This window comes from Archocentrus centrarchus, chromosome 13 (genome assembly GCF_007364275.1).
Source record: "Archocentrus centrarchus isolate MPI-CPG fArcCen1 chromosome 13, fArcCen1, whole genome shotgun sequence".
NCBI lineage: Eukaryota > Metazoa > Chordata > Actinopteri > Cichliformes > Cichlidae > Archocentrus > Archocentrus centrarchus.
Genome location: NC_044358.1, coordinates 10,011,408 through 10,028,225, shown reverse-complemented (window position 1 = coordinate 10,028,225; position 16,818 = coordinate 10,011,408). Strand labels below are relative to the sequence as shown.

At 42.2% G+C, this 16,818-nt stretch overlaps 1 protein-coding gene across 1 annotated transcript; it reads right to left on the bottom strand.

Moving 5' to 3' along the window:
• Positions 1-1,464: 1,464 nt before the first annotated feature.
• Positions 1,465-5,839, bottom strand: sst1.1 (somatostatin 1, tandem duplicate 1). The gene is made up of 2 exons (XM_030745039.1): positions 5,661-5,839; positions 1,465-1,856 (listed from the first exon to the last, which is right to left on the bottom strand). The coding sequence occupies exons 1-2, from the start codon at positions 5,805-5,807 to the stop codon at positions 1,638-1,640; spliced, it is 366 nt and encodes a 121-aa protein (XP_030600899.1). The 5' UTR covers positions 5,808-5,839; the 3' UTR covers positions 1,465-1,637.
• Positions 5,840-16,818: the final 10,979 nt, after the last annotated feature.

The window sequence follows — 16,818 nt, the reverse complement described above, 5'->3', positions numbered from 1 at the left end:
ACCCCCCACCAGACTGACAGGCAAACTGTAGAGGATCGGGACGAGCCTGAACTGCAGCCGGTGCTTCCTTTACAATCCTTTCTAATGTTTTCAGAGCAGGTGAGGAGAGTGCTGCTGATCTGTGGTCGTTAAGCATTCATTTGGGGTACAGGAATGATCCACGAGTCATTCTGAATACGAGGGACACTGTGAAGCTGGGGGGGGGCTTCACAACAGGACCACACAAACCTGTGGGTGATGTCACAGTGGCTCCAACCATCCTGTCTGCTAAACGTGGAGAAGCTTTTGGACTGAGTGCATCTTCTTGGGTGTTCGTGTTAGTGGAGATACAACTGGTTACAGTTCAGTTTTGATTCAAGACAACAGCTGTGATGCAAAATTCAGAAACTCATAATAAATGAGCCTGTTAATAAATATCGAATTGGATCATGAAAATGTAGCTTTTAAATGTAAGTGACATTTCACGGATCAGTTAGTCGACCGAGTCATGAATCACGTTCATTTTAATCGTTTAAACAAAACCTTCTGGTTGAAGTTGTGAGAAGAAGTTTTAGTTTGGTTTCGTTTTTTTCAGCGAGCATGCAGAAGTTTAATTTCCGTCCTCGCTCCCTCCAGCATCATTTAGAGGAGACAGTAATTACAGAGCATCTCAGCCGCCAAATGTGTGGAAATAACTCAGCAACAGTTTGAAGCCTGCTGATATTAGATAGCCTGCACTCAGGTGTCACACAAGGTGATTGTAAAGATAACTGGAATGGAAAATTAAAACGCTACCTGCTGCTGCAATTTGGAAAACAAGTTGCTCAGTGAAGAGGCTGCCATGATTAAAATGGAGCGTGCTCGGTGAAAAGCTGCCATCACGGTTGGAAGGCTGACAAATATCCAGTCTTGCATGGATGCAGGTTCGATATTTCCCTTCACAGATATCGGTTTTGCAGAACAGAAGCGTTGGTGTCAGCTTTAGTGAGTTTTCAGCCCTTTGACCCGTGGGCCTAAAACTCACATGTACTTCTTACTCACTCTTTATTTGTGTTTTATTTATTTATTTACTCTGTTTTAATTCATTTTTAAATGCACGTGTTAAATGAGCTTGATGTAACGATTGCCACATCTGTCCTCTCCTGTGTCAGTGTGGCTTGGAAACATCTGCACAGAGGATTTTTAGTTATTTGTGCTTCTCTGTGAGCTGCTGTAATGTTTGAATTCAGCCTCTGGGATCATTAAAATTGAATCTTGTGATCTGATCTGTTGTCACGAACCAAAGTTTCATTAAGGCCTAAAATATTTCTCCTTGTGGTTGCTATGGAGCCTCTTCCTCTTCCATCATTAACTTTATTTTATTGTCCAGACCCCCCCCCCCAGCAGTGGTGTTAATCAGCTTCAATAAAAACTGCGTCTCTTCATCCTGATGAAGGTGTTTATTCCCTCTCCTCCTCCTCCTCCTGAGCAGCAGACGGGGACGAGTGTTTGTCTCAAACAGATTTTATTCAAACCAACAATTAAAAATAGTTTCATCAAGTTTACATTCAGAAAGAATCAGCTCAGAAAAATCAAAACATGTCATCCAAACTAATCACAGACAGTCTCGTGTTTATGTACAGCAGGAGGAGGAGGAGGAGCGACGGCGATGGAGGCTCTCAGCAGGATGTGAAGGTCTTCCAGAAGAAGTTCTTGCAGCCGGCTTTCCTCTCTCGGGGGGCGAGCAGCGGCCCGCTGCTGGCGGCGCGTTCCAGATCGACACGGATGTCTTCAGGTTCACTCTCAGCCAGAGGGAAGTTCTCCTCTTCCAGAGCCTCATTCTCCACCTGCAGGAGGTCAGAGAGCAGCAGCTCGGCCAGCGAGGACCGCGACATGTCCTGAAAATACAGCAACCAAAAACATATAAAGATTATATACGAGACACAACAACAGAGATATTAACATTTCCGCTGTGGGCCACATGAAGAGCTCATTCTTCACCAGATCAGAGCCCATCATGCACCTCTTCAAAAATCAAGAAACTAATCTGCTCATTTCCCTTTCTATGTCTGTACTCTGTGAGCCTAAAGCTTCTCCTCACCCGCAGCAGGGGGTGGGCCTTCTGAGCCTGAGATGACCATAGAAGGATATCCTCTCTCTGTGACATCACCAAGATCCAAGAGTAGAAAAGAACAGTGGTAAACTGAGTGTTTTATCTAAAGTGAACATTTTACTTTTTGAAAAAAACAAATTAAACGAATGTTTTTGGTCAAATTAAGTTCGTGTGAAGTGGTTACATAAGTTATTTACAATTTACTCTTAATGTATAATTACAAACTGAACTGAATTCAACTTTTTTTTTTTAAATGGAAAAAAAGCTAAAAAAAAAAAAAAGAGAGAAAAGAATAAATAAATTAAAGGCATAAGCAAAATCATAAATATCAGGATTTTGTTTAAACCTAAATAAATTTAACTGTGACAGTTTAATCATTTTTATGTTGTTCTGAAGTTTTTTTTTTTCTTTCAGCTCCATTTAATTTCTTTGGTTTGTTCAACAAACATGTCACTGTTACCATCTGTTACCACGTTTCATTCATTTACTTTGCTTCTTTGTTTTAGTAGGAAAAAAGTATTTTACAAAAAGCAGCCTTTAAAAATGTAAACCAATAAAAATGATATCCTGAGGACAGTATTTGATTTAGTCACTCAGTTAATTAAACTAAAACAAAAATGGTTTTGGTTCAATAATAATTCATTATTGACAGCATATTTCTCCCATGTTGGCTTCTCTTCACAGGCTCCCTGTTAAATCCAAAATTAAACTGAACCACCTACTAATTGGAAGGTTGATGGTTAAATTCCTGGCTGCTCAAGTCTGCATGCTAAAGTCTTTTTGGGCAAGACACTGAACCTCAAGTTGTTCTCTGATGTGTTCATCAGAGCGTGACTGTTAGACAGAAAGCATTTAAGATTCTCCTCACCTACAAGGTCTTGAATAATCAGGCCCCATCTTATCTCAAAGACCTCATAGTACCATATCACCCCAACAGAGCACTTCCCTCTCAGACTGCTGGCTTACTTGTGGTTCCTCGGATACTTAAGAGTAGAATGGGAGGCAGAGCCTTCAGCTTTCAGGCCCCTCTTCTGTGGAACCAGCTCCCAGCTTGGATTCAGGAGACAGACACCCTCTCTATTTTTAAGATTAGGCTTAAAACTTTCCTTTATGATCAAGCTTATAGTTAGCACTAAAAGTGCAGCGTTTAACATAAGTAAGTGTTTATTAAACCACCTCCCAGTGTAAGGTTTGTGCCACAGCTGCCCTAAATTATCAGTATTGGTAATTTCAAAATCATTTTTATGTTTCTTTAATGGTTCATCCATCACTATGTGCAAGCTCTGTAATCAAATTGATATTTTAAATCCTGAAATGTAATTATTGTTGTTAATAGTTTTCTTGTTTCTTGGTGGTCGAATACATTTGTTAATCTCTAATAATCTCTAATCTCTAATAATGATGACCTGTAACTGAATATATTATATATGAAATAAATATTTGTGATGTAATCTAAGGTTTCAAACAAATCATAACTATAACCTACTACATTTTGGTGCAACGCAGAGTAGTTTTAAAAGTTTAAAAGGATCATAATTTTCTTTTTACATTCTTAGGGTTAAGTTCATATTTGTGAGTCAGACCGTGAGGCTTCTTTTGGTAGATAATAAAAGCTTGTAGTTTCTGAATGTGTCTTTAGCACGTGGTGAAAATAACACACGACCCTGAACACAAACCCTCAGCATGCAGCTCTGGTCGAAAAACTCACACTGAAGCTTTATTGTGAAAGGTGTACTACATGTGCTTTAAAGACATTTAAATCCTCCAAAAATATTTTGGTTGTTAAGCATTTTTTCTTTTTTTAATATACAGACACACTTGCTTCTCTTCGCTCTCCAGGTGTTTATATACGCCATCATATTTTCTCTCTATGCTCTCCCTGCTCCTCGCCGAGCCTGATTCTGGTGGCGGTTTCTTCCTGTTTTTCTCTGTGCTGCTCACAGGGGGTCGTTTTGATTGTCGGGGCTTTTCCTCCCAATGCTGTCGAGTCTTTACCCTACAGTAAAAAGCACCATGAGGTGACAGTTGTTGTGAACTAGCGATATACAAATAAAATAGAGATGAAATAAAGTTTCTGTGTAAAGTGAAGGAATTTATGTTCATAGGTTTTAGGGTGAACCTGCTGTGGATCCGAGGTTAAAGCATCAATGATGATTTCAGAGGCTGCAGCAGCAGCTCGCCACAAGAGTGTGAAGATCTCGAATCAGGATCTGAGTCTGCTGCAAACCTTCACTGATGGAAGAAGCTGCTCTGGCTGCAGCCCGTCAGATGACAAATGCTCCAGATGGAAATCACGACACAAGCTGGAAGCTTCGGGCAATAATCTTTCAGCCAGATTTGAAACATGAAACAGCACTAATGCTGTCTTTATTGTTCACCGAGGCTTTATACACTGAACTATGAAGAATCCACGAAGGAGCAATCAGCAGATGAATCAGTTGATTTACAGCCTCAACCAAACAAACCTTTTTCTTACCTCCGTCCATCAGGACAGTCTCAGAGGTCACGATGAAGAAATAAATCATCAGGTATTAGATTCTTTCTGGGTGTGTTTAAAACAGCTGTGAAATTTTCTGACTGAGTCAAATTTGCTTGTTTGAAGCTCAGATGATTTTTCTTCAGAGTGGTGATCAAACATATTCATGGGGATGATGAGACTTCAGGTTTGAACTGAAGAAATTCAAGTGAGAGAAGTTTTAAACTCACCTCAGTTTATTTAAATCATTTATTTATTACAGTCAAATAAACATTTAAGCTTCTTTTTGTTTTTCTGTGTTTTTATTATGCTTCTGATTTAATTCTTGAAGGTCCTTCAAACAATGATCCTCTTTTCAAGCAGCTTCATTTTGAATTATTAGTTGTGTCTGAACTGATTTTAAGAGTGAACGGCTTTAAAAAAAGAGCTGAAATCAGACCTGAACTCCAACAAACAGACACCAAAACACAGCCTGTGAAATCTGATCATCCAGACGCAGAACAAAGCTCAGCTTAACTTGAATGTTTGAATTATTTTTGTTCTAATTTTAATCCCAGTTTAATTTTTTTTTTTTTTTTTTTTTTGCTTTTTGCTAATGAGCACATTAAATTGGTGCTATCTGAATTTTAACATCTCAGCCTCACAGTCAGCATCAGGCTCATGGATTTATTGGCAATAATCATTCTTTTGTTTTGGGCTTTTTCAAAGTAAACCTGATATTTTCATGTTATATTTTATTCCTAAAGACAATATTCTAACTTTTACACTTCATTTTTCCTTTTAGACGTTCAGTGATGCTCACAGTTTAACGTGTTCACACATTCACAGATTTTTGTTCTTTGTGGGTTGTGAAACCTGTTTGGTTTAACTTTCATTTTCCGAAGTCTTCCGGAGAGCAAATGAGTTATAATTTAATAAATAAATAAATACATAAAAACTTCTTTATTTGCACTTTTTATTTTTCTACTGAAACGATCGTAGAAAAACATCTTCCTGACTTTTTTTGGACCCTCATTTAAAGTTAAAACGGATTTAGTGAAACTTTTTTCTTGCGCTTCAAATCGGAGAAAATCTCTGTGTGTGTGTGTGTGTGTGTGTGTGTGTGTGTCGGACCTGTTTGGAGCCCAGCAGCGGGGTCCGGTGCAGCAGCAGGCGGAGTTTGGAGTCTCTCTGAGCGGCGGAGGAGCAGCTGATGGAGGCGGTGAGGGAGACGAGGAGCAGGAGGAAGCAGCGGAGGCGCAAGGAGGAGATCATCTTCATCACGTGTGTGTGTGTCTGTCTGTCTGCGGCTCGGCGGATCTTCTGGCTCTGTCCCGTCAGAGCGGCTCTTTTAAAGCCCCGCTGACGTCACTGGTCACCGCGGTCGGGTGGCGGTGGAGATGATGAGGAGGGTGACTGATGATGATGGTGATGATGATGATGATGTTTCCACCGCCTCCCGCTTTAGTGAAATGAGCCGTTTCCAAATTCTTCTCCTCCTGCTGCTCCAGAGTTTCTCAACGTGAGGCTCGCGGGCCGCAGGGGGACGGACAGTCCCTCACTGAGCCAATCACATTCACCAAATAATCAGATTCAACGGCTGAAACCATTTTAAAAACACTTACTCTGAGTGAAACAATCATAGCTCGTCTGACTGATGGCACCATTTCCAGTGTGTAGCTCCAGACTCGGACTCATGTCACAGTACAGTGGTCCCTCACTATATAGCGGTTCACTTATTGTGGCTTCACTGTATCACAGATTTTTTTTTTTAAATTGCTAATTGTGTTTCATGGAGTTTTCACTATTTTGCGGGATTTTGTGGTATACAGGTATTTCTGTAATGCTCCATAACTATGTTCATCACTCAGACGAAGGGATCAGTTACACCTACGCATTTAGCGGAAATAGAAGTTATGGTCGAGGGCGACGACACTGCACCACCTTCATCGTCATCAGTACTGCACAGCTGCATAATTCATCATCTTCATCATTCAAATTGTAGTAAGAGAGTGGGAAAAGTGTATAGGAGTGTGTGTGAAGGGTTTATAAAGCCTTTAAATATATATAAATAATAAAATAAATATAACGTCGCTGCTTCGCGGATTTTCAACGGATTTTCGCAGGGGTCTCTGGACCATAACCAGAGACCCCCAGAGACAGTGAGAGATCACTGTATGTCTTTAAAGCAGGTTTAAGTAGCCATCTTAAAGTTGAGGATACTCCCAGTACAGCTGTTATGAAGCAGGAAACTATCCACAGAGACCAGAACAGTTTATGGGAGTCTATGGGGACTGACTCACTGTGGAGCCTCTGCTGGACACTACAGGAACTGCAGCTGAAGACATTTTCTGCATATTTTAGTTCATTTTAAGTAGTTTTGTTTTCATTTTTCCTAAAGTCTAGTTTTACTTTATTTCACTATAAAGATCTTAATCCGAATTGATACACAATTGTCAGTTGGCAATGTCACACATTAAGTGAGCGGCGTCTCTTGCCTGCAGTCAGACTTCTGTTCAGGTCCATGCTGACCCCTGTAACAGAGACTTGGGTCCAGGTGAGCAGGACCTTGTTTGTGAGGTAACTGTTCCTGACGGGTCTCTTTCTTCTTCTTCTTCTTCCATCTCTGACTCAAGTCACTGATCAGTGTCGTGTGCGCCGTGAAGCATCAGTTCTGGTTTTAAATAATTATTCCATCCTCCCGACACCGAGCGTGTCATCGTGCTGCTGCCTGCAGGTCTGTCAGTGAAAAACCATTTACCTGATGACACTCACAGCTGCGTGATTATTGAACTCTTTATCTGTGCTGCTGTACAGCTGCGTCGAGTAAAGAAGCTGGTACAGTTTGTCCCTGTAAGTCAGCTGACATGTGATGAGTTAGGCGTGTGGCGCCTCTTTGTGACTGTTTCAATTTAAGTTTGGTGTCAAAACTGATCAGAAGCTGCTCGTGATTCAGTGATTTAGTCAGCGGACCCACATTCTGCGACTGTCCTGTAAAAGGATCATTTTATATCAAAGCTTTGTGCTTGAGATCATTTTGCAGAGCTTGAGTGCCTCTTTGGCCCGCTGCTCTTTGTGACTGCGAGCTCATGTTTGACCCCTGTCGAGGTCCTAATGCATGCAGATCTGCGGGAGTCTCTGTAATGAAGCTTCAGTCGCAGCAGTGAGACTCTTTCCACCAACAGCGTCCTGCTGTTAAACTGCAAACACTAATCACACCTCCGCTCTGCGAGCACGAGCGTCCCTTTCTCCCCTCAGAGGCTCATTTTTCAATATTCCTGCAGAAAAACCTGAAACACATCACACCCAACATGAGTGTGCACAGAGGAGTTAGTCACGCACAGCCGCTGCTGATGATGAAGGAGGTCACACCGGTGGCGCACACTGTGCTGCTCCACTCTGATACGACCTGGCAGCAGGTATGAATGATTAAAAATCCCCGTCCATCATTTAACTCTCTAATAATGGGTAGCAAAGGTTTGCTTAACTCGTCACAGGTAACCCTGAATCTCACTCGGCATTTTGGAGACAGGCAGGATGAAGTTTTGACGTGTGGCAGATGGAATGATTATTTTCTTTGTTTCCTGATTGCTAAGAATTGGGAGAATTTTTAATAAGCAAAAATGACATATTCCACTAGCCTAAGGTTGGGGTCCCTCTGAGCATGAGCTAGTCCTCAGAGGGCAAAGTTCAGGGAAAGATTTAGAGTAAGAACATTTACACAGTTAGAATCAGTGACATTTGTAGAGTAATTTTGTCCTTTAAATGTCCACTTGAGCGAGCGCACCCTCAGCAGGCCTCAGCTCCTGCAGTTTGATGAAAGTTGTTGGGGTTTCTAAGTTATACACAAGGTGTCCTGTGCAGGAGAGGTGTGCTGCTTCGGTTTACTGCAACAGTGAAACAGGTCGGGCACTTTTTAGTGAGCAGGGTCACGGTCGTCAAACAAACCCACAAACTGCTCTTATCCCTGAGCTTTGGTGCCTAAACGTGTTTTCAGCAGTCAGTGAAAAGGAAAACGATCATTACGTGTAAAAAAAGAACTGCGTGCAGCTGCATCAGTGCCGCAGCACCAAAGACAGCTCGTCCACCTCGGTGAGGCGCAGACGCCGTTTCAGCCTGTGCTTTCTGAAGCTCCTCCCACAGGTCTGACCGTTCTGACTGACACTGCCAACGATCGACATGTTCCAACGAGGTCTCACAGCAGCTTCTGAGTCGCAAAATCGAATCTACTGATTCGTCTTCATGTCTGTTTTCTTTTGTTTGCATGAACAGAAACTTTTACGTCTTCATTTGTGTCCATGAGGGACGTCTTGCAGGAAGCTGAAATGGTGGCAGAGCTGTGAGATACATCATCACTAGGACTCGCACACAGAACTGATGATTTTTACACTTGAATTTAAGTCAAATAATCTGCTCGGTTTGGATTAGAGGAAGATGAATCAGTGATTCCTCAGAAAACCTTTGAAAACATACATGATACATCTCAAAGTGCTGATTGAAGACTTGAACACAAATGAATCAACTGCTTTTTCGTAACCATTTGATGTTGTGACATCACATCCCACAGCACGGTCCTCACGACTGGGATCTGGTGACAGACTTCTTCCCTAAACAGTTTGACAGTCTGGAGCTCCTCTTTGCCTACTTCTTGTTGGAGATCACATCTTCTCTTTTCCCTGCAGCGTGGCAGTGAGATCAGCTGATCTGCTGGGAATCTGGCCCAGCTTGACTCTGTGACCTGCCTGAACGAAAGCTATACTCAATTTTTAGCCTTCGTGGCTTCAAAACAGGACCCACGTTAGAAGAAACTTTGTTTTGGGGTGCATTTTGAAATTTTAATCAAACCCACAGATGCTGATGATGCAGACACTCAATTTTTTCTTATTTAAACATCTTTGAATCCATTTCCAGCTGTGCTGACAAAAATGGAAAAACCTTTCTAAAGATCAGTCCACCTTCTAACAGGGAAACTTGTATCAGGTAACACAATTTGCTGTTGGAGCTCGAGAGTGATATTTGTGGAAAATGAGCCACTGTACGCCTACGTAGATATTAAAATCATTCATTTTTAATCATTTAATTAATCATTAACTGTCACATCATCCATCCATTCTCTTCCACTGCTCCAATCCAGGGTCTGATTAATTTAATGTCCTTTGAAGTGAAAGCAAATGTGCTTTTCTTTCAAAAACATGGACGTTTCTCAGTAACCTCAAACTTTTGAGTGGTAGTAAAAAAAAATGTAACATTTCAGAAATGACAAAAACATATTCAGTGTGTTTGTTATTGTTAATAAAATGCTCTGAAAAGGTTACAGCGTTATTTGAGGCTCCATCTGTCTGATCTGAGCGTGTGAGAAAACCATTGTACTTTCTGTTTGTTTTAGTGACTTTTGAAAATCACATAGTACATTATGTCCCATTCCAAAACAGTTTCTGTGTTGAATGTAAATAAAACCAGAATGCATAAATTATTCTTTTACATTCACAACAGACCACAGAAAACATATCAAATGCTTAAACTGAGACATTTTACTATTTCATAGAAATATGATCTTATTTTGAATATGATGGCAGCAACAGATCTAAAAAAAAAATGTGATAGGAAGCAACAAAGCGCTGTGGTACTCAAAAGCTGAAGGAACAATTATTCAGGTCAACCCTTTAATACTGAACCTGTCGCCGGTAACAGAACATACTTCAAAATTGCCGCCGTTCGCCGACTTCCGGAAACAATTACTGTAATAACCCTATATTGGCTGTGAAGCGCAATTTCTCAGAAATAAAGAGGCAGAGGTTCACCAATCTGCAACAAACTGCATCTACAAATTGTGGAACAATTTCAGAATAAGGTTCCTCAACACAAAATTATGAAGACTTCATCTCAGTTTCCCATAGTCCCCCCCCCCAGAAGCCAGAGGCAGACAGAGAAAGACCCAGGAGACCCAGAATGTCTGCAGCCCTCAAAGTGCATTGAAAACCCAAGGGCATATATTCCAATAACAACCGCATGCCCATCCCAGCAGAACGAAGACAGAGGCCCCAGATGGACCTCCCTTGAGACTGGCCAACCCAGCACGGGCCAATGGTGGGGCCCCAGAGCCACAGGCACCCGAGAACTGCCAGAATAGCCAGCCATGCACCCCAGAACCTCAAAGCGCCCACACCCTGGTGGGGTGCCAGCAACCAGTATAGAGCGCTAGGGAAGGTTAACCCCCACCATCCTGTCCTGTCCCACAGGGGCCAAGGCACAACAAGCCACAGACCCAGGCCCAGCCATATCTGATCTTTCTGAGTTAACTTCAATAGTTACTTCCTCCAAACCATCAGCGTGTCTATTAGAACTCAGCCCTACAAGACTGCTCAAAGAAGTCCTTCCATTAATTAATGATTTGATCTTAAATATGATCAGTCAATCTCTATCAATGGGCTATGTACCACAGGCCTTCAAGGTGGCAGTAATTAAACAAGTACTTAAAAGCCATCACTGACCCAGCTGTCTTAGCTAATTATAGGCCAATCTCCAACCTCACAGCACAGAAACAGCATTAGTGAAGGTTACAAATCTTTGAGCCTCTGACAGTGGACTCATCTCTGTGCTTGTCCTGTTGGACCTCAGTGCAGCTTTTGATACTGTTGACCAGAACATTTTATTACAGAGATTAGAGCATACTATAGGTATTAAAGGCACTGCACTGCAGTGGTTTGAATCATATTTATCTAATAGACTCCAATTTGTTCATGTAAATGGGGAGTCTTCTTCACACACTAAGGTTAATTTTGGAGTTCCACAGGGTTCTGTGCTAGGACCAATTTTATTTACACTTTACATTCTTCCCTTAGGCAGTATTATTAGAAAGCATTGCATACATTTTCATTGTTATGCAGATGACAACCAGCTTTATCTATAGATGAAGCCAGGTGACATACATCAATTAATTAAACTGCAGGAATGTCTTAAAGACATTAAGGCCTGGATGACCTCTAATTTCCTGCTTCTAAATTCAGATCAAACTGAAGTTCTTGTACTCGGCCCCACAAATCTTAGAAACATGGTGTCAAACCAGATACTTACTCTGGATGGCATTACTTTGGCCTCCAGTAACACTGTGAGAAATCTTGGAGTCATTTTTGACCAGGATATGTCCTTCAATGCACATATTAAACAAATATGCAGGACCGCTTTTTTGCATTTGCGCAATATTTCTAAAATTAGAAACATCCTTTCTCAGAGTGATGCTGAAAAGCTAATTCATGCATTTATTACTTCTAGGCTGGACTATTGTAATTCATTATTATCAGGTTGTCCTAAAAGCTCCCTGAAAAGCCTTCAGCTGATCCAAAATGCTGCAGCTAGAGTACTGACAGGGACTAGAAAGAGAGAGCAGATTTCTCCCATATTGGCTTCTCTTCATTGGCTCCCTGTTAAATCTAGAATAGAATTTAAAATTCTTCTCCTCACATACAAGGTCTTGAACAATCAGTCCCTTTTTAAATCAAGCTTATTGTTGGGGCTGGATCAGGTGAAGTTATGCTGCAATAGGCCTAGGCTGCTGGGGAGTTTCCATAATGCACTGAGTACTTCTTTTCATTCACCTTGTTTCTCTCTGTTTATACCCCACTCTGCATTTAATCATTAGTTATTATTAATCTCTGTCTCTCTTCCACAGTGTGTCTTTTGTCCTGTCTCTCTCCCCCCTCATGACTGCCCCTCCTCCCTGAGCCTGGTTCTGCCGGAGATTTCTTCCTGTTAAAAGGGAGTTTTTTCTTCCCACTTTCACCAAGTGCTGCTCACAGGGGCAGACATGATTTCCTTCAGCCTGACATACTGCAGCCTCTCGGTGAGGTAGTTGGAGATCCAGGTAACCAGGCAGGGGTCCACTCTCATCCTCTTCAGTTTATCCCGAAGTATAAAGGGCCAGATGGTGTTAAAGGCACATGAGAAATCCAAGAAGAGGATAGAAGTGCCACTTCCCTTATGCAGATGAGAGTATGCTTGGTGTAGCAAGTAAAGGATGATGTCCCCCCACCTCTGCCTGGTATGCAAACTGCAGACAGTCCTGGGTGTGTTGTACCTGGGGTCCGAGGAGCCTGAGAAAGATGTAAGGTGAATTCCACCAATTGGAAGTCATTCAGCTTGCTAGGCTGGTCTTTCTAAGAACTGGAGCGATGCAGGATGTCTTCCAGATGGTGGGCACTCTCTCCAGGTGCAGACTGAGGTCGAAGATGCGTTGAAGTGGTTCACGCAGCTCACCAGCCCAGCGTCCTAACTTCTTGGAGGTTGTAAGAATAATGTTGTGTAAACTAACTTCTAAATCAGCTGTGTATGCCATATGGATTCAGGATTACAGCAATCTTCCATCAGGGGCATCTTTGCTGTCCCACAACATGCATTAGTCATTAAAACATCTTCAGGAGACAGATAAGCAAAAAAGTTATCAGAGACAACAGAGGCAGTTATATGACAGGGTTCAAGACGCACAAACACATAAATGGCATATATTCTGACCTCTAGTGTTCCCTCTGCCATCAATACATCCAACATGTCTCACAGGACTGCACCATGACAGCTTCAGTTGTCAGGAGGCTAACAGGAGATGACAGGACACTTTCCACACCTGTCCAGCACAGTTACTGAGAAAAAGCCTCAGAGTGTTCAGATCGCAGCAGCTTCCTGTTTCTGACAGTGGATTGGTTCAGCCTGTTGGTGCGAGTTAGAGGAGGCAAACAGAAAGACAGACTGAGGAGATGCACAGACTAACAAATGTACACTTTTAGATTAAGAGCCTGCTGTGATTTGTCTGTTTATCTTCTGCACACTCTGAATTTGGAGCATCTTGTTTCTGCTTTTATTCTCATGTCTGGCCGGTCAGAGGATCAGAATTATTCAGACACAATAATCAACAATAAATCAAATATCCTCATGTGTGTGGCAGCAGTGAACTGACCTCATGCAGCCTGCACAGAACTTCCCAGTGATGAAACATTGGATAAATACTCATAATATATTCAGGTCTTCACTTCCTGCACACAGTTTGAACTGATGCCCTTCGAAAGGAGCTTCACAACAACTTACAGAGTCAAAAAGATCTCTGCTTTCACATAAATATGCACTTTCACTGAAGCATCTTTTTGACAAATGATTTCCAACTTTAAGCATAAGAATTGCTGAATGTTGCTTGGAGCAACAAGTGTAGATGTACACTGGTAATCTGTAGGTGCTGCAAAGAGATCTGCAGACCCATGTTACATGTTGTAACTACTGTCTCAAAAGGACATTATGTGGAAGGACTTGTTCATGTTTGTGCTGTTTTAGGTCTTTTAGCTTTGCACCTGCTGCAGATAAAACAGAACTTCTTTATATTAAAGTGAAAATGAGTGTTAAAAACAGTGAAAACGCTTCATTGCAGCTATGGTTCATGTTTCTCATACTGCTTTATTGATTTTTGATATTATTTTCCCATATTTTCCACTTTCCTGGTTAAGCTAACTTTTAAACCAGTCAGCATTTAGCATATATATGGTATCATTGCTATCCACCTACTGCATGAGCTGGTTATTTTTTTGGAGGACTGCACATATATGTCCATCTGGTAGCCTCTGCTGTAAATCATCCATAAAGAACGCTCAACCATGTCTACAGCTGCTGCTTCATCTGCAAGCTGCTTTGCAACCCACCTCCACTGTCACTGTATGTATATACTTATTTCTGTCATGCTGTATCAGCTTTCCAGTAAGCCGCTACTCTGCATTACCTATGTGGTTTCTGACACGTGCTCCACAGCTGTGCACTCAAACAGTGACAAGTCCAAACTTTGCCTCCACTTCTTCTTTAATGTTACAAACAACATGCAGTTCTTGTCTTAGTTATGCAGCCTAACTTAACAGTCAATGGTGACATACCTGATACAGACCACAGTCAAAAACTGTTGTGCTTCCCCATTAATGCACCTGAATGAATGAAACCCTTCCTGTATAAATACAGTAACTCATGAGGTGACTGCCCCCTAGTGTCCAAATGCATAAAATACAAAAAAGAAATAAAATGGCTCTGACACATGCATCAACAGATCCATTTCCCCAGATAATTATATCTAAATAAAAACATGTTTTTAGAATTTTTCAAAGACTTTAAAGAGCATGAAATGATTTCATGTAAGTGGACTAGCTTTCATGCAGTCTGTGTTATTGCTAAGCCAATTTATGGATTTTGCTTTGAATTCCAATAACAATTTGGAGAAGTCAACCTGCTCTCTAAACGTTACAGGTTTGGTAAGAGGGCAGTACAGGATGGAAAAACTGATGAGTTAGCAACAAGTAAAAGCTGTGGCAAGAAGGTTTGCTGTGTCTGTCAGCGTAGTGTCCAGAGGCTGGAGGCGCTACCAGGAGGCAGGCCAGTACACCAGGAGACGTAGAGGAGGCCATAGGAGGGCAACAACCCAGCAGCAGGACCGTTACCTCCGCCTTTGTGCAAGGAGGAACAGGAGGAGCACTGCCAGAGCCCTGCAAAATGACCTCCAGCAGGCCACAAATGTGCATGTGTCTGCACAAACGGTTAGAAACTGACTCCATGAGGATGGTATGAGGGCCCGACGTCCGGAGATGGGGGTTGTGCTCACAGCCCAACACCGTGCAGGATGCTTGGCATTTGCCAGAGAACACCAGGATTGGCAAATTCGCCACTGGCGCCCTGTGCTCTTCACAGATGAAAGCAGGTTAACACTGAGCACATGTGACAGACGTGACAGAGTCTGGAGATGCCGTGGAGAGCAATCTGCTGCCTGCAACATCCTTCAGCATGACCGGTTTGGCAGTGGGTCAGTAATGGTGTGGGGTGGCATTTCTTTGGAGGGCCGCACAGCCCTCCATGTGCTCGCCAGAGGTAGCATGACTGCCATTAGGTACCGAGATGAGATCCTCAGACCCCTTGTGAGACCATATGCTGGTGCGGTTGGCCCTGGGTTCCTCCTAATGCAGGACAATGCTAGACCTCATGTGGCTGGAGTGTGTCAGCAGTTCCTGCAAGATGAAGGCATTGAAGCTGTGGACTGGCCTGCCCGTTCCCCAGTCCTGAATCCAATTGAGCACATCTGGGACATCATGTCCCGCTCCATCCACCAACACCACAGACTGTCCAGGAGTTGGCGGATGTTTTGGTCCAGGTCTGGGAGGAGATCCCTCAGGAGACCATCCACCACCTCATCAGGAGCATGCCCAGGCGTTGTAAGGGGGTCATACAGGCACGTGGAGGCCACACACAATACTGAGCCTCATTTTGACTTGTTTTAAGGACATTACATCAAAGTTGGATCAGCCTGTAGTGTGTTTTTCCACTTTAATTTTGTGTGTGACTCCAAATCCAGGCCTCCATTGGTTAATAAATTTGATATCCATTGATGATTTTTGTGTGATTTTGTTGTCATCACATTCAACTTTGTACAGAACAAAGTATTCAATGAGAATATTTCATTCATTCAGATCTAGGATGTGTTATTTGAGTGTTCCCTTTATTTTTTTGAGCAGTGTAGATGAATACAAATCAGCCTGCATGGATATATATACTGTGGAGTTCCTCAGGGGTCAGTGCTAGGTCCAAAACTATAATTATGTGATTTGGGAAACAAAACCTAACTGATCGAGTACAAGTGATGGTAGATAAGGTATGTATAGAAAGGGTGTAGGTAGGAGTACAAATTTCTGGGTGTGATGTTGGATCATAACATCTGCTGGAAACCTTGTGTTAGTCATGTAAAAGCACAAATAGCAAATAGCATCATATTGTTAGGAAAGCAAGACACATTCTGGGGGGTATCCACAATATTCCTGACTTCGCGCCATTACTCATAATTCATAGCGGAAGCGCTGTTGTTTACGTTTACACACTTGCCGTTCATTTAAACATTTTGACACTGCAGTTTCTTTTACCTGGCCTAAATGGTACCACATCGGAGGTGGATACATTGCAAGGATGTTTTAAAAAGCAGCGAGTTAACAGTGACTCACCCGTCACTTCTCACCGACTGTGTAAATGACATGAAATCATGGCCCGAAGTCAGCTACATCGACATTATCAATTACCTTGTTTTTTCCGAAGGTGTTGATGGCGAGGAATCACGTAATTACAAGAGCACCAAGGCGTATAATTACCGTCAAAGCAATAAAATCAATAAAGTAATGCTGAACAAACAAGGCGACATCATTTTCCTTAAAGCAGCTGTAGAGCCGAGCCAGAGCATCGGCCAAGCTAAGCACTTAGCATGGGTCATGCTAAAGAAAAGTGGAGTGGTGGGGAC